Here is a 16,510-nt window from a genome sequence, read left to right on the forward strand (position 1 = left end):
TATTTATTATTATCATTTTTACATTAATTTGATTTTTTTTTGTTAGGTTATTTTGTACTTTTGTAATTTGTTTTAGTTTTTTTTTTAATTTCTACATTATGTTTTTGAAGACCATGATATTTTTTAAGAATTTTTGGTTAAATATTTTTGGGACACTTTTTTGCAATCACTCTTAATTGAACTTTTTCAGCTATGAGCTAAAAAGTAGAGCACAGCACCAATTTTGAACAACTATGAAAAGTCTTAGCACTACTTTTTTATCAACCTTAAGCGCTAATTTTTGAAAACCTAAATGATTCAAGCACATTTTTTGCCAAAATCTTTTTTACGTGGCCGGAATTATAAATTCATGTTGAAACAATGAATATTTGGCTGTATTTTTTTGAAACTGCACAAATTTTTTGTAAAAACAATTGGTGTTACATTTAGTTAGAATATAGCAATCCCACTAAAACTGATTCCTTTTATAGCCTTTGTCACCTTAATGATTAACTTTTGCTTCTCGCACTGACACATAGTTTATCACTATATTTAAAAACCATTCGCTCTTTGCTTGTGTTTTCGCTGCTTGTTATACTTCATAAGCTCACAGCTGCACAAAAATTCTATAATGCATTCTACTATGCATAACTTTTTAATAATGCTTCCTCTTTCTCTATCGCTTTCGAAGCATTTTACTGTTTCGTACAAAATAATTTTTTTTTTCATAACGAAACTATTTACAGAGACAAATAAATATTTGAAAGGAAAATTACTTTCATATTCAAAAACTTTAATGAGTGTTGATTTGTTGAATTAATTTTAACAATTTAGTTTTGTTTCTTAAAAAATAGTTTGGTATTTTTTTTAAGTGTTTTTTTTCATTAGTTTCTGTTTTATCAGTTTAGTATGTTTTGTTTTTTAGTGAGACCCAACAGTATGAATATGCACACACAAAGCTGTAATTTATTTTAATAGTAGCGGAATAAAATATTGGCCAAGTGTTCTATTGATCTATTCTATTTGCAATATCAATTAATTGATCTATAACCAATTAATTATTTTTTTTATTTTTGGTGATTTGATATTCGATTCTTTTGACAATGCCTTTTACGTTTAAAATCATATTTATTTCTGGTTAAAAATAACAGTTAATACTTTTTTGCTCAATAAATAACAGCAGCAAAACTTTTATAGCAAGTATGGGAAAATAATGGTGAATATTTTAAATTTTTAAGATCTCTTATTATTTTATAAGACAAATTATTATAAAATATTAAAGATAAAATATATTTGCACTAAGAGGAAAGTTTCTTAACCTATTTAAAGGTTGATAAACTATTGAAGCAGGAAATTAATCTTGAATTAATAACTACTATATTAGAATGTTACCTAATATGAATATTACCTAGAAGAATACCTAAAACGTCATATAAAATTTAATAACAATGGCAATATATGAATGCTTTTTTTTTTACTTAGGCACCATAATTGTTTTTAAATAATTGGGTTATCTCTTAGTTACTTTCTTTACATAACAATAGATAAGAAAAACACAAATGTAAGCGTTGAAGTATTTACAGTTAGTTTCTCTTTACACATATTAAACTTTTTTTCAATTTTTACGTGTAATTTTTTTAATGTTATGTGCTTGAAGATTTAGTGTGTTTGTTAACGATTCATCAAAAATTTATTGAAGGAGTTTTTAATTTTTATAGTTATTTCAAATCTTTTCTAAGTAATACTTGTATAAAAATTCGTCGTTTTCAGATCATAGCATAATGTTGTATGCTCATTTTGTAAAACAATCAGTTTTTTAAAAAAATTCGTGCAATGAAGTGGCAAATCTTAGTGGAGTACATTGGCATAATTTTGCCTTGCAATTGAAAAATCAACGTAAACGACAAAAATTCAAAATTGAGATTTTTATATTGTTGTCATCTTTATATAAGCTACAGATTGCAAATAACATTTTTTCAACACGAAGCAATACGATTGAACTGGCAAAAGGTAATTGCCCCATCCCCCCCAACTTATGTCAGGCAAAGTGTAACTCAGATATAATGAACTTTTTTATTCTGTTGAATCGTTTTATCAGCATCAAAATAAATGACATAGCATTTGCGTTACCTAGATCTTATATAATCGGGTATTGATGTAAACCATTCACAGACATTTGTATATCACAACCATTTGTTCTAAAACAGGGTTATCCATAAAGATTAATTTCTGATTCCTGCTTACCATCTGCCTCTAAAATTCGTACTACTACACTTGCTACCGTTTCAGGCGCATCCCTCTTGGCACCACCTTACAATCATTTTAAATGCTCTCATACGACCCTGTTATATGCATTCCTTTTATCCTCCTTCATAATCTGAATAGTGGAGCTGCTGTAGCTACAATTTTTTTATACAATATTTCATGTCTACTTTTTTCTTTCGAGTAACCCTCATTCATCGAAAAGATTCATTAAAATGATTCTTTTAAATGATTCATTAAAATGATTCATTAAAATGATTCATTAAAACACACAGAATGCGTTAAAGATAATACGCAGAAAATATCACTCTTCATCTAATATATCCACGGTGGAGCCAAAACTATTTATTTAAACATCCGCATCAGAAAATATTCTGGCTATTTAATATTTTTTCTAGTTTATAGTAGATTCGAATTGATATTTTATTCTAGAAGTCGTAACTAAATTTACGACAACTACATTAGTTGACATCAAACCTTGTATCGTTTAAAACAAATCGTAACACAAGTCTAGGATCTATAGCAGTTGCAATCCTAAACTTAGCCATTACAATTGGTTTTGTAACAGATTTAAACATGCTTTTGTTTTTTAAGATCACACAAGTCTAAAATATACAGCAGTTGTAATCCAAAACTAAGCAATTACAATTGGTTGTTTAACATATTTAAACATGCTTTTTTTTTATTGGGCATAAGGTATAGGACTTCACTGATTTGCAGTGTAATTCGATTACATTAGATATTTTAATTTTCTTCTTTTCCCCAAAAAGTTAGGTTATTGAGCATTTTTATCTTAAAAATATGTCAAATCTAAAATAAAATAAGTAGAAATCTTTAAAAATGATAGGGTAAACCGACCAGTGAATGGGTAATTAATTTTTAAACTCATTAACTTTTGGTAAATGATTGTGCTAACATATTTGGTGCAAAATGCAAATTATGTGGCAAAAAATGGAAAATGGGTCGAAATTAATATATTATTTATATGGATTAAGTTCTAAATAAGTAATGAGATAACCAAGTGAATGAACAGCTTTTACCAGTAAATAAACACGAATTTTACCAATGTTTGCACGCTTGATATTCCATTTATATTATGACTTTTTAATGACTTATATGTCTTACAAATTCCAGAAAATAAGTTTTCTTTTGGAACTAAGACAAACAATAGAGAAAAATTTTACGCCATGTCATATAGCACAATGTATTAAACCGTGTATTGAAAAGTCGATTAAGTAGGAAAAAAAATATTTTTCATTTTCTTTCTTACACGATTTTTATTTCAGATACTAAGTGTAAGGAATTTGAAGATATCGTTATCCATTGCTGAACTTAAAGTAAAGAGTAGACAATAACAGCGGTCAGTGACAGCAAATATATATATAAAAAAATTTCAATAGAAATTAACACATGATTTTACTATTAAAAATATTTTACTTTTCGGATAAAAACATAAGTGATTAATGTGCTTAAATGCAAAAAATATATACTCAACAAAATGGTTATAAAGGCTGATTTATTTCTTAAAAGATATGCTATGAATTTGATACAAATTCACAATCATTATTCTGTAATTTTGAAATTGACCTATCATTTTTTACATTACCTTATAATTTACAAAATTATTACACCGACCCTGGAGGAAATGCTATTCTTATTTCCATAATTAAAATCCTGAACACTTATAATATAGACAAGATAGTGACTGGTGTTAAATGTTTAAATTTGAAAATGTAGTTTTGATTCAGCAGTATTCAAACCATTATACATTAGTTTGTTCCAATTCCATTGCACCCTATTTTAAATTTAAAAAACAGTCCTTTTAAACATATTTCCATATTCACAACGCTTCATAAAGACACCTCATATCAATCGCTAATATTAAAAACTTGAGAACTGTTTTGTTTGTTTTTTTCAATCGCGATTGTAATAAAGTGATCAATAATCTTCTTTAGATTTGCTTAATCTAAAGAAGATCTAAAAGATTAAAGAAGATAAGATAAAAATTGGAAGGAAGATCAGAGGATTTAATTAATCTAAAAAAATATAAAAATAATTAATTAATTTTGTTAATTAAATTGTTTAATGCGATTTAATGAACACAACTGATTGAAACATATCATTTGATAATTCAAAATGATAAATGTTATTAAAATAATATAATTGACGTTAACAAATATCGTATAATCAATGCTAATAGTTATTATTTTACCCTAGCTGTCAATTAGAGTAAAGTTATTTGGAAGCCATTGTCCCACTGGTATTCGAAAAGTTCCTCACTAACAGAGCTGACAGACCCCTTACCTGCCCACTAAAAGTATTTTTATCTCCGCTAACTAATTGCAGTAGAATAATAATTTTTCGTAATCAGTCTAAAAGAAACAGATTCGCAAAAAAATTTATTCTACTGCAATTAATCTTTAAAATATGTAGAAAAATATTTAAATGTGCTCAATATAATTTCAAATAGAGACGTGCTGCACAGTTTCAGTCATCAGGGTACGTGGTTGCAAAAAAATAAATAAATTCTTAGAGTTGAACCTTGTTAATGCGAAAGTGGATGGACTATTATAATTATTTCGTGTTAACCAGATTTCGTCTTATCCGATATTTCATGAAAAAAATTAATTACGTTCGATGCATGCATTATATGTTCGTTAACATGCATTATGTACTACATTTAAGTATGTAAACAATACTATTATGTACTAAACAAATAATAATAAGCTTAAAAGATTATTTTTTTAAACTTTAACTATTTTATTTAACTAACAAGGGCGGAAAGTAGAAATAGCATTCCTCAAAATGTGCTTCTTATCTGTGCTGTTCTCAGTTTCCTTTCACGTTAAGCGATAATCAGCTTGAAAATTTCATGTTAAAACATGTAAAATACATTAATAATTGATTTTGGAACCAAACACGTAAAGTGATATTTCACATTAGGTTATTTCATGTTAATGAGGTTCGACGTACTAACAGTTTTTTTCTTAACTAAATTACATGGCGCTCAACAAAAAAAATTGTTGTCAACATTAACAACCAATCTGTGTTATAAGAACATACCAACATATACAATTAAAATAGTTTGCAAGACTTATAAAAGCTTTCGTACTATTATTAAGAATTAACTTTTCTAAATCTACTTTCGAATTAAAATTTTATGAGGTTTTATAGTAGCCTTCAATTGAATAAGGATTTTAAAAAAATCATCAATGAAGTTGCAATTTTCAATTTTTGAATAACTATCTGTTTACCGTCAAAAAGAAAACAAAAATGATTCTATGGCAACCGTAAGAGTAGATGAGTAATGTAAATCATCGATGAAGTTGCCATTTTTAATATTGAAATAGCAATCTGTTTACCGTCAAAACAAAAACAAAAACGATTATGTGGCAACCGTAAGATTAGATGAGTATAGTAAATCATCGATGAAGTTGCAATTTTTAATTTTAAAATAACAATCTGTTTACCGTCAAAACAAAAACAAAAATGATTATGTGGCAACCGTGAAAGTGAATGAATAATGTAAATCATTGATGAAGTTGCAATTCTTAATTTTAAATGATAATCTGTTTACCGTCAAAACAAAAACAAAAGTGATTCTATGGCAACCGGAAGAGTAGATGAGTAATGTGCATGAAGTAATATGCCTCGATGAAGATGCACTTCATAATTTTGAAACAACAATCTGTTTACCGTCAAACAAAAACAAGAATGATTCTCTAGCAACAGTAAGAGTAGATGAGTAATGTGGATCATCGATAAAAATGCAATTTTTAATTTTGAAATAACAATCTTTTTACCGTCAAAACAAAAACAAGAATGATTCTGTGGCAACCGTAAGGACAGATGAGTAATGTAAATCCTCGATGAAGTTGCAATTTTTAATTTTGAGATAACAATCTGTTTACCGTCAAAACAAAAATGATTCTGTGGCAACCGTAAGAGTAGATGAGTAATGTAAATCATCGATGAAGTTGCCATTTTTAATATTGAAATAACAATCTGTTTACCGTCAAAACAAAAACAAAAACAATTATGTGGCAACCGTAAGGTTAGATGAGTAATGTGGATCATCGATGAAGTTGCAATTCTTAATTTTAAATAATAATCTGTTTACCGTCAAAACAAAAACAAAAGTGATTCTATGGCAACCGGAAGAGTAGATGAGTAATGTGCATGAAGTAATGTGCCTCGATGAAGATGCACTTTATAATTTTGAAACAACAATCTGTTTACCGTCAAACAAAAACAAGAATGATTCTCTAGCAACAGTAAGAGTAGATGAGTAATGGGGATCATCGATAAAGTTGCAATTTTTAATTTTGAAATAACAATCTTTTTACCGTCAAAACAAAGACAAGAATGATTCTGTGGCAACCGTAAGGATAGATGAGTAATGTAAATCCTCGATGAAGTTGCAATTTTTAATTTTGAAATAACAATCTGTTTACCGTCAAAACAAAAATGATTCTGTGGCAACCGTAAGAGTAGATGAGTAATGTAAATCATCGATGAAGTTGCCATTTTTAATATTGAAATAACAATCTGTTTACCGTCAAAACCAAAACAAAAACGATTATGTGGCAACCGTAAGATTAGATGAGTAATGTGGATCATCGATGAAGTTGCAATTCTTAATTTTAAATGATAATCTGTTTACCGTCAAAACAAAAACAAAAGTGATTCTATGGCAACCGGGAGAGTAGATGAGTAATGTGCATGAAGTAATGTGCCTCGATGAAAATGCACTTTATAATTTTGAAACAACAATCTGTTTACCGTCAAACAAAAACAAAAATGATTCTGTGGCAACCGTAAGAGTAGATGAGTAATGTGGATCATCGATAAAGTTGCAATTTTTAATTTTGAAATAACAATCTTTTTACCGTCAAAACAAAGACAAGAATGATTCTGTGGCAACCGTAAGGATAGATGAGTAATGTAAATCCTCGATGAAGTTGCAATTTTTAATTTTGAAATAACAATCTTTTTACCGTCAAAATAAAAACAAAAATGATTCTGTGGTAACCGTGAGAGTAGATGAGTAATGTGAGCAGATTAGTCCCATAGTCATTTTCAGTGAAATATGGAAATGAATTTTTTGTTTTGTTTTCATTTCAAGCTTAGTATTCAGAATATTTAACTAAAAAATCAATATCTCAATTTATAGATAAATTATAATGTCTATCACAGACATAATAGATAACAAATAATAAATTGAATTCAAATAACTAGTGATACCAATTTATATTAAGTAGTTTTTAATATTTTAAAGTTTATTTTACAAAGTTTAGGTAAAAAGGTTGTTTGGCACAATTCCGGAAAATTCCTTTCAAAAAAAATTTTTTTTCTGTAGTTACATTTATAGCGGCAATATTTTTTTTCTGGTCTTTTAACCTGAAATTTGACAAGCACGTGAAATAGTGCATTCGGTGAATGACAATTCTTCTTTGTCAGCTCCGTCCCGCAGTGAACTGATTGTAAAGACACGGTTCTCAGTAGAACATCAAACTCAAACATCACTGGCTGCGGTCAGTAAGCGGGAGACTGACCACTCTGATCAGCCTAAGTAAGGACCAATGACGAGCGGTATCGTTCCTCGTTAAACTGTTCTACCGTAAAGTGCTCGACTTCGGGCGCAGGTCCTCTGAAGAGGATCAAAATTGCAATGGCACGTCTTCGAATCATCGTCAGAGAAGTTCGCCAGACCATCGCCAACAGCCCATTGTGCAGCTCTAGAGCGGCGTAAATAAAGTACCTACCTTTTTTTTTGTCAACTTCGTTTAAATTTAAATATAACTTTGGTTCATCGTTTTATTTCTCCTTAAGAGTCCACCTATTATAATAAAAACGAATTTAATTGTTGGAAACTAATTTAATTTAATATTCAATTTAAACGAATAGTCGATAATTCATTCCACAAACAATAGTGAAGAATAAATGCCTTCAAAAGACGTTCATTCTTTAGCAAATTAATTCTCGAGAATAAATTATCCTTAAAGGTCGTAAAAATTTTTCATCCTCTCCCCACATCTTCAATCGATATATAGCAAAGACTAAATTCAGTCAATCACAATTTATGACAGTAAGTTCTCTGATAATAGAGTAATCAATAACAGTTGACTGTAATAAGGTTATTAAAATTTATTACTTGCTGCCATATAAGACGTAATTATTAAGTAAAATTGCAATGGTTCAAAAAAATGATTTTCATCTGTGAGTATAAGTTATTATATTAACTTAGATATTTTGATCCCGATCTTTAAGAATTTATTATCTCGAAACATTTAAGAGAATATTTATTTCAAAAATTCTTTTCAATTTTTTTTTACTCTGTATGAAGTAGCAATTGAATAAACCTATTGTCTCTTAATAATGAGAATCTGTGAGTTCTTATTATCCTTATCAATAAGGACTTTTTTTCATTCATCAGAAAAGCTTATGAGAACACTCGAGGTTAAAATTCTATTTAATCTTTCAGTTCCGTATGAAATAGCAATTAATTAAATGAAATTCTCTTAATAATGAATCTGTGAGTCCTTGTTATCTCTATCAATAAGAACTTATCCTTCATCTCATCAAACTTATAAGGATATTCGTTAATAAAATTCTTTATAACATTTTGATTCAGTAAGAAATAACAGTTTCATTAACCTAACTCTCTTAATAATGAATCTGTGAGGCCTTATTATCTTTAGCAATAAGGACTTATCCTTCCTCTCATAGGAGTTATAAGGATATTCGTTAATGAAATTCTATATAATCTTTCAGTCCAGTATGATTAACAACAGTTTAATTAACTTATAGCAGGTTTAATTAACCTAAACTTTCTTAATAATGAATCTGTGAGGCCTTAATATCTTTAGTAATTAGGACTTATAAGGATATTTGTTTATAAAATTTTATATAATATTTTAGTTTAGTAAGAAATAACATTTTAATTAACCTACACTGAGGCTTTATTATTCTTATAAATAAGAAACTATTTATCTACAAGGACTTGTTAGGATATTCGCAACTAAAAGGTTATTTAATCTCTAAATTTATTATAAAATAACAATTTATTATAAAATAACAATTTATTATAAAATAACAATTTAACTAACTTAAACTGTCTTAATCCATTACGCCTAAGTTCATTATCAATAAAGATGTCCTTATCATTAGGTACTTATTGTGCTTGAGGACTCATGAGGACATAATAAATTCGCGAATAAATTTCTACTTATTCTTTTAGTTCAGCTGTTTAATTAAAGTAATCTATGTCTAGAAGGGTAAAGTGCCAGACATCCATGTTAAATTAAAATTCTATTTTCGGAAATTTTCCATCTTATGCAAAAGCCCATTTTTAAAAAGTATGAAATTTCAGATTCACTTTTATTAAAATTATCTATAAAGATTCTTAGAAAAAGAGAGAAAGATAACTGTTTCTATAGTTAAATGTTTATAGTTAGTTAATGCTAATAAATGCAAATTAAAATACATATTCATGTGGTATTATCACATGGTTTACTTTGAATAATAAATATTTTAATTTAAAATAAATTCTTAATTGATGTTTGCTATTAATTTAAATAAAAAAAAAATTTAAACATTGCAAATCTGCTTTCACATTGCAGAAATATCTTGACACTTTTTTTGGAAGTTCCTGAAAAAGAAGTCAATTAATAATTTTTAAGGAATTTTAAACATTTTCGACGTCACCAGTATCTTTATCTTAGAAGTTTGATGCATCATTGCTAGTATAAAATTTCTTCTTTACACTCATTTTGTGAAATAAAAGAACTCACTAAACTATCCTATTGTACCTCACAAACTTTGTCATTAGTTTTTTTAATTAAGTAAATAAATAGTCGGGAAAAAATTTATAAAAAAATCATTGTTCAAAATTTTCACATCTTCTGCTTTTTACTTTTACCTCTCCACTCGAAGTAGATTCAAGTTTATACCAACTAAATTCCTTTTTTTAACGGTAGGGTTTGACAGGAATTTTCGAATCGTTCCATTTATTGGAAATTCCGCTTTAGTGGAAATTCCGCCTCGTCAGTGTCCCTTATTAAACAAAATTTACTTTTCGTGTAGAACTATAAACTATGCTGCACTAAGAATTTCTCTCTTTTTTTCAATTTCAAAAATTCTTGACATTTATTTATAGGAAGCTATTAAGATGACAAATAAATAAAACCAGAAATTTATGATAAATTTTAGTAACCGTGAATCGGCATTTTATGTGTTACATTGAATAAAACCAGATAATTAGACTAACGTATTAAAATTCAGAATTTTTTTCATTTTAAAAAATAAAACTTGGTTTTTACTACACTGAGAAAAAAAGTATAGTCCAAACTACCTGAATATAGAAAACCATGTTTCTGACTCTTTGGGAAAACCAAAAAGTCTGGTAATGCACTTTAATAATTTTGGTATGATTAAAAATAAAATATGGTCTTATAATTTGTGATCAAGTTTCGTAAATGTGGTAATTTTATCATGATACCTTAGAGAACTCCATAAAAACCATTTATTTGGTTACGTTTACGTTTCAGTTTTCTAATTTTTACTAAATGTATGGAAATATGAACTATAATTTGAAAACCAGAATTTCCAGTAGATTGATTATCATATGAACAGAAAGTTTACCAAATGAATATTTTGCTTTTATAAACCAGAATTTACCAAAAATGCCATTACAGTACAATAGTTTAAGTTTACCAGATTTTTTTTCTCCGTGTACCATATTCCAATTATTGTACACCTTATCCTTAACATCATTTCATCGTTTTGTTATCATGCCAATCGCATTGCTAATCTTTCGAAAAAAATGTAAGAAAATAACTTTATATTAAATTAGACAGCTTTCCGTAATATCTAAAAATATTTTTTTCAACTACATTCGAATAAATCAATAATTGTATAAGAGCCTATTAAGATACATCATGCTATTTTAACTTTTAGTTAGCGTGTATTTGAGTTTAAATTACTAGTTAAAATGAATCCATCATAAAAAGTTTAAAAAAATCACAACGTTTTATGAAAAACACTTTTTTACCCATTTTTAAAAATCCAGAATTTTTATTTCTAACTATTACATTCCAGTAAAGTAATTAGCCCATTAACGCTTACAGAGATGCTTACAATTATAATTTTCAGTTCTAATGTGTAAGGATATTCTGTACACTACAATGATATAATAATATACATTTCAAGTTATTCTATCAAAATGCATAAAGATAAACACATGATATAATAATTGCTCTTTTTTCCATTTTAAAGATACAGAAAAGGGTGACTTTTTAAAACTACATATCAGCAAATTAATTATTGTATAAAGCATTACTTAGATACATAATGATATTTTATCTTTTTGCTCATCGACGTATTATACATAACTTTTTTGTTCCATTTCCAAAATCAAGATATGATTTTTTACTATTATATTCTAAATAAACTGGATATTGAAATAAAGAATTACTATTACTAAAATAGTTACTTGAATGTTCGAAAATAAAGCAATTTTTAATAACTTGAAGATTAATATTTTTTTCATGATTTCTTATTGTTTACTACATTTATACCTTTAATATCGAAATTTACAATAGTGTATACTTTTAATAATGCAAGTATTTTTACTTGATAAAAAAATTAATAACTTAAAGATCAAACATTATTTTTATGATTTCTTCAAACTATTTACTAAATTTATCGCTTTATTATCGAAATTTACAATAGTATATAATATAATTAATAATGCAAATATTTTTACTTGATAAAAAATGTGAGATAATATTGCTTTTTAAGGTAATTTCAAGTGTGTGCATTTTCATACTATTTTCCCTCCACCATTTATTAACAAATTAATTAATTAATTAATTAATTAACAAATTAATTCATCATTAGGAACTATTTTTTAATATTGAACTAAGAACAAACCACAAGATATTCTATTATAATATACGATTTCTAAGCTTAAAAATTAATGTTTCATTCATTTGCATTACTTGTATCGCTTTTTTTTCTATTAATTTATTTCGCTCTTTTTTTCATTCTGCTCTTTTTTCTCCTACTCTATCTACTGATTACTTCTTCTAATTACTCTCTATCTCTCTTCCCTTTTTTATCATTTTTTTTATTTATTTAATTTAGTTCCCCTTCCTCTTCTCTCTTTCTTTCTTTCTTTCTAATCTTTCTCATTCATACTTTTAACTTCTTCTATCTGATTTAGCAAAAATCAATGTTATTCATTTTTATTTATATATGTGCTATATTTAAAATTCTCATACATATAAAAGCTTTCTTTTCATAAAAAAATACTTCAATAGTAAGACAAAAGTCATCAAAAGACAAATTTTAAATGTACCACCAAAAAATTCTAAATTTTCTTGTTTATGTACACGTTAAATGATACTTTTTTTAAAAAAAATTCTGAGTTTAAGGACCTGTTACGTGAATTTTTATATTAAAAAAAATTATTTTTGCCATCTTTAAGCATTTAACATTATTTTTTCTTCCAAGAACATTAAAATGGACTTCTGTAATATTAAGACGAATTTACTAATTTTTCCAATTTCGTTAAATTTACTGAAATATTTTTTTTTTTACTAATCCTTAAAATTTATAGAGTATTTCAAAGAAGTCTCTTTTTGATAAAACACTAAACTAAAAATTATTGCAAAATGAAATCACCTTTCAAACCGTTTTAAACCCACTAACTCAATAACAGCTCAATAAAATCTCTTCGCATTTATTGAAATATAAGTCAATAAATGTAGCAACGTTCTTATAACTATAGATCAAATCTTCGTCTTGAAACTTTTCCTTCAGTAAAAATTCAAAAATTCTAATTCTCTACTTAGCAATGAAAAAAAAATCTTCTAATGAAACGAGGTACACAAATGTTACAAATCGCGTGAAATGTATACAAATTGTTTACATTTTTCAAAAACTGAAACAAGTTAGGCACAAATTTTTAAACATTTTTAAAAATTAATCACCTGAATTTCTAAAATTTGCTATTTTAAAGATTTTTATTAAAATGCAACAAAAAGTTTCTTAAAGGCTTTGAGTGATAAAAACTAAAACTTGAGAAGCGAAAATTGCTTTATTAAGTTAAAAGTTTTATTCGTTAAACTGTTTTTATGCGATCAATTATAGCTAAAACATATGTGATTAATTATAAATAAAAGAGATTATTCTCATGTTTTGGAATTTTTGATTTAAATACGTTGATTTTACCCATTTTTATTCTTGTCTCAATGAAATTTTCTCTATGTATATTAATAAAATGAGTAGAAGATTTTTTGCTTTAAAAGTTTTTTGTTCATAAATTGCATCAGTTGGAAAATTCGAAATGATTTTTGATCATTCCAAAACAAGTTTCACTTTATCGTAGGAAGATAGAGGATTACTGATTACCATGCATTTTATTATGTAATTCATATTTTGTTATTTATAGGTATTGTCAGACTATTATACTAAACATAAGAACTATTTATAAAAAACCTTTCTCTCAGTTTATCAAATTATACATCGAAAAAACTGAGTCATCTGTGTAAATTAAGGGGTGATGATATACGAGTAAAAAATAAGATAAGTGAAAAATTTAAGGATTAATAATAAAACATAACTCCATTGTAAAATTATGTTCTATACAGGCTACAAAGAACACAATTCTTTTACAAAGTGTCTTCTTGTATGCATGGGCCTTCTATATGTAGAAGACGATTGCAGATTTCTATAATCGCGTTGAAATAAAATATTGTACCTTTTGAAATTTTAGTTCTAATCATTAATTAATAATTGAAACAGTCTAATACGGTTTTCACTATTCTTTTTATTTTGCTTACTTCTTTCTTTTCCATTTTTTTTGCACAATCAATACTTTTTGAAGTTTCTTCAGTGCATAACTTAATTTGAATTTGGCGCTGATTAATTGACCTCTACTTTTGTGTCCTATACATTTATTCGATAAATCATCAAGAGAACATGCGTACTTAAAAGTAATTCCCTAATGCATATAGAATTGTACAATCAATCAATAAGTCAGCGATAGGAAGAATAACTTTTAAAGCGTAGTTTCGTTCTATTTTATAACAGTCGTTGAGCAGCCGGAAAAAAAAATTTTGGCTTACAACTATTAATGTTCAACTCCATAGCCTTGTAATTTCGACCCCAATCCAGTAAACAAGGGAACTCCTGGATTAAGTATTGGGAGAAATTTACAGTGAGGGTAACATTCATACATTCACAAAGAATAAAGAACATATAACACAGAGAAAGAAAAAGTTACATCCATGGCTACGGTGAGATTCGAACCCACAACCGTTGTCCAATACAGTAAGAACTAGACCAGTGATGGGATCATTGTAGAAATCTGTAATCGTCTTTATGTGTGTGAGGATGCTTCCGTCAGATTTAAAAAAAGAATGTTTTAAGACTGAAACACACTCTATACCGTGTAGCCTCCTGGGCATGCATTTGTTCGGAGGTAGATTTTGCAGACGCGGAGATGGTCGAGGTATGTGCAGCTGCATTGAGCTTCAAAAGCCGGAATCTTACTGCCTATGCGACAGAATGAATTTCGACAACTTCCTCTGGGCTACAGTCACCGTATTCCAGGTAAGTTATTAAACGTTTAAAGATAAAGGTAAAATCTACTCAATTAAGATGGTCAGAGAGGCAGTTAAAATATGATATTCGTATTTTAAACTGTAACTGGGTATTAAACTGTGTATCAAAAACTGTAATAAACATACCTTTTTATCAACGGTCCTATTAACGGCAAATGTGGAAAAAAAATTTTCTTTTTTCTTGATCGTCATCTTTCTTTTACGTTGTAAAGGCTCACGTGACCCCACGTGACAGAGAAAAATTTGGGCATGGAATAAAATGAAGGTTTTGGTTTTAAAAAAAAGAAATTTTTTCCATAATTTTTTACCCCTCAGACGCAGAGTTGAGAGTCGGTTAAACTAATCAGTTACAACTGTAATTGATTACAGATAATTACTGCTATGTAATAAATTACTAGTAATTGCAATAACAAGTAATTATAATCTCTGATTACATCAGAATTTGGGGAAAAATGTGAGTGATTACATTTTTCAGTCATCAATTACTCGTAATCAGGATTACATATTTTGATTAAAGGGGGAATGGAGATTAAAATAAGCGATTGCAATAATCAATTACATGTAATTATGATTATATGTATTCATAATTATGGTTACAACTGTAATCGGGATTGGAATAACCAATTACAGTAAGCAATACTTGTAATCGTAATTGCAAGTAATCCAAACATATGATTGCATGCAATCTTGATTACATGTAGATATGATTACAAGTAATCTAAACATACGATTACAAGTAAAGACTATTGTATATCACTGATCATATTATACAGTATAGATAGTATAATGCATTGTAGTACATATAGTAGTACATTTTGTACATATTACATACAACGTATGAATGTAAGTAAAATGTAAATACTAATCCATGATCTCAAATATACTAATTAATAAGTACAGACGATATTTTAAGTTCCGAAATTTGACAGAAAAACGTGCTTTCTCTGAATAAATATACCTAAAATATTGGGATTAGTCGCAATCTGGGAAATATGGTCCCCATAGTTTGGTCGGGAGAATGATCCAAAGTTTGGATCCCTTAAGGTTAATTTTACTTTTTGCGTATTAAGCTATATCTCGAGAACTTTTTTTAACGAAATGAAAACTTTTTGCACACAATTATAAAATTCATTTATCCTAAGATAATTCTAGGCAAAAAAAAAATACATTTTAGTAAATATTTATAATTTTTAATAACTTTATCCGATAATGGTCGAAAAATTTTAAATTGTAAGGTATACATTTTTTTGCATCATTTTAAAAAATGTAATTTTATATGGCAAAATACGAAATTTGAGCGTAACCAGTCGAATAGTTCCTGAGAAATTAAATTTCAAAAATGTCTTATTTTATAAAAAGTCTTATTTTCAAAATTCAAATTCTCAGGTACTATTCGACCGATTTTGCTCAAATTTTGTATTTTGCCATGTAAAATTATATTCTTTAAAATGACTTTAGAAATTGTATGCCTTATAATTTAAACTTTTATTGACTATTATTAAATAAAATAATAAAAAATAATAAATATTCATTAAAATTAATTTTTTGCAGGGAAAAAATCCAAAAATCCTTAAAAAAATCTTAGGATAAACAAATTTTATAATTATGTGTAAAAAATTTTCAATTCGCTTGAAAAGTTC

The 16,510-nt window shown here is 27.3% G+C and overlaps 1 protein-coding gene across 1 annotated transcript in view; it reads left to right on the top strand.

The window, feature by feature from the left end:
* LOC107441470 (voltage-dependent T-type calcium channel subunit alpha-1I) overlaps positions 1 to 16,510 on the top strand; it is a 325,335-nt gene that overhangs the window by 249,656 nt on the left and 59,169 nt on the right. Inside the window, exon 13 of the mRNA XM_087166313.1 lies at positions 14,703 to 14,859. Within this exon, the coding sequence (XP_087022439.1) occupies positions 14,703 to 14,859 (157 nt within the window). The remainder of the gene's footprint in view (positions 1 to 14,702; positions 14,860 to 16,510) is intronic.

This window comes from Parasteatoda tepidariorum, chromosome 6, assembly GCF_982258835.1.
Source record: "Parasteatoda tepidariorum strain Cologne lab strain chromosome 6, Ptep-v5.0, whole genome shotgun sequence".
Classification (NCBI taxonomy): Eukaryota; Metazoa; Arthropoda; class Arachnida; order Araneae; family Theridiidae; genus Parasteatoda; species Parasteatoda tepidariorum.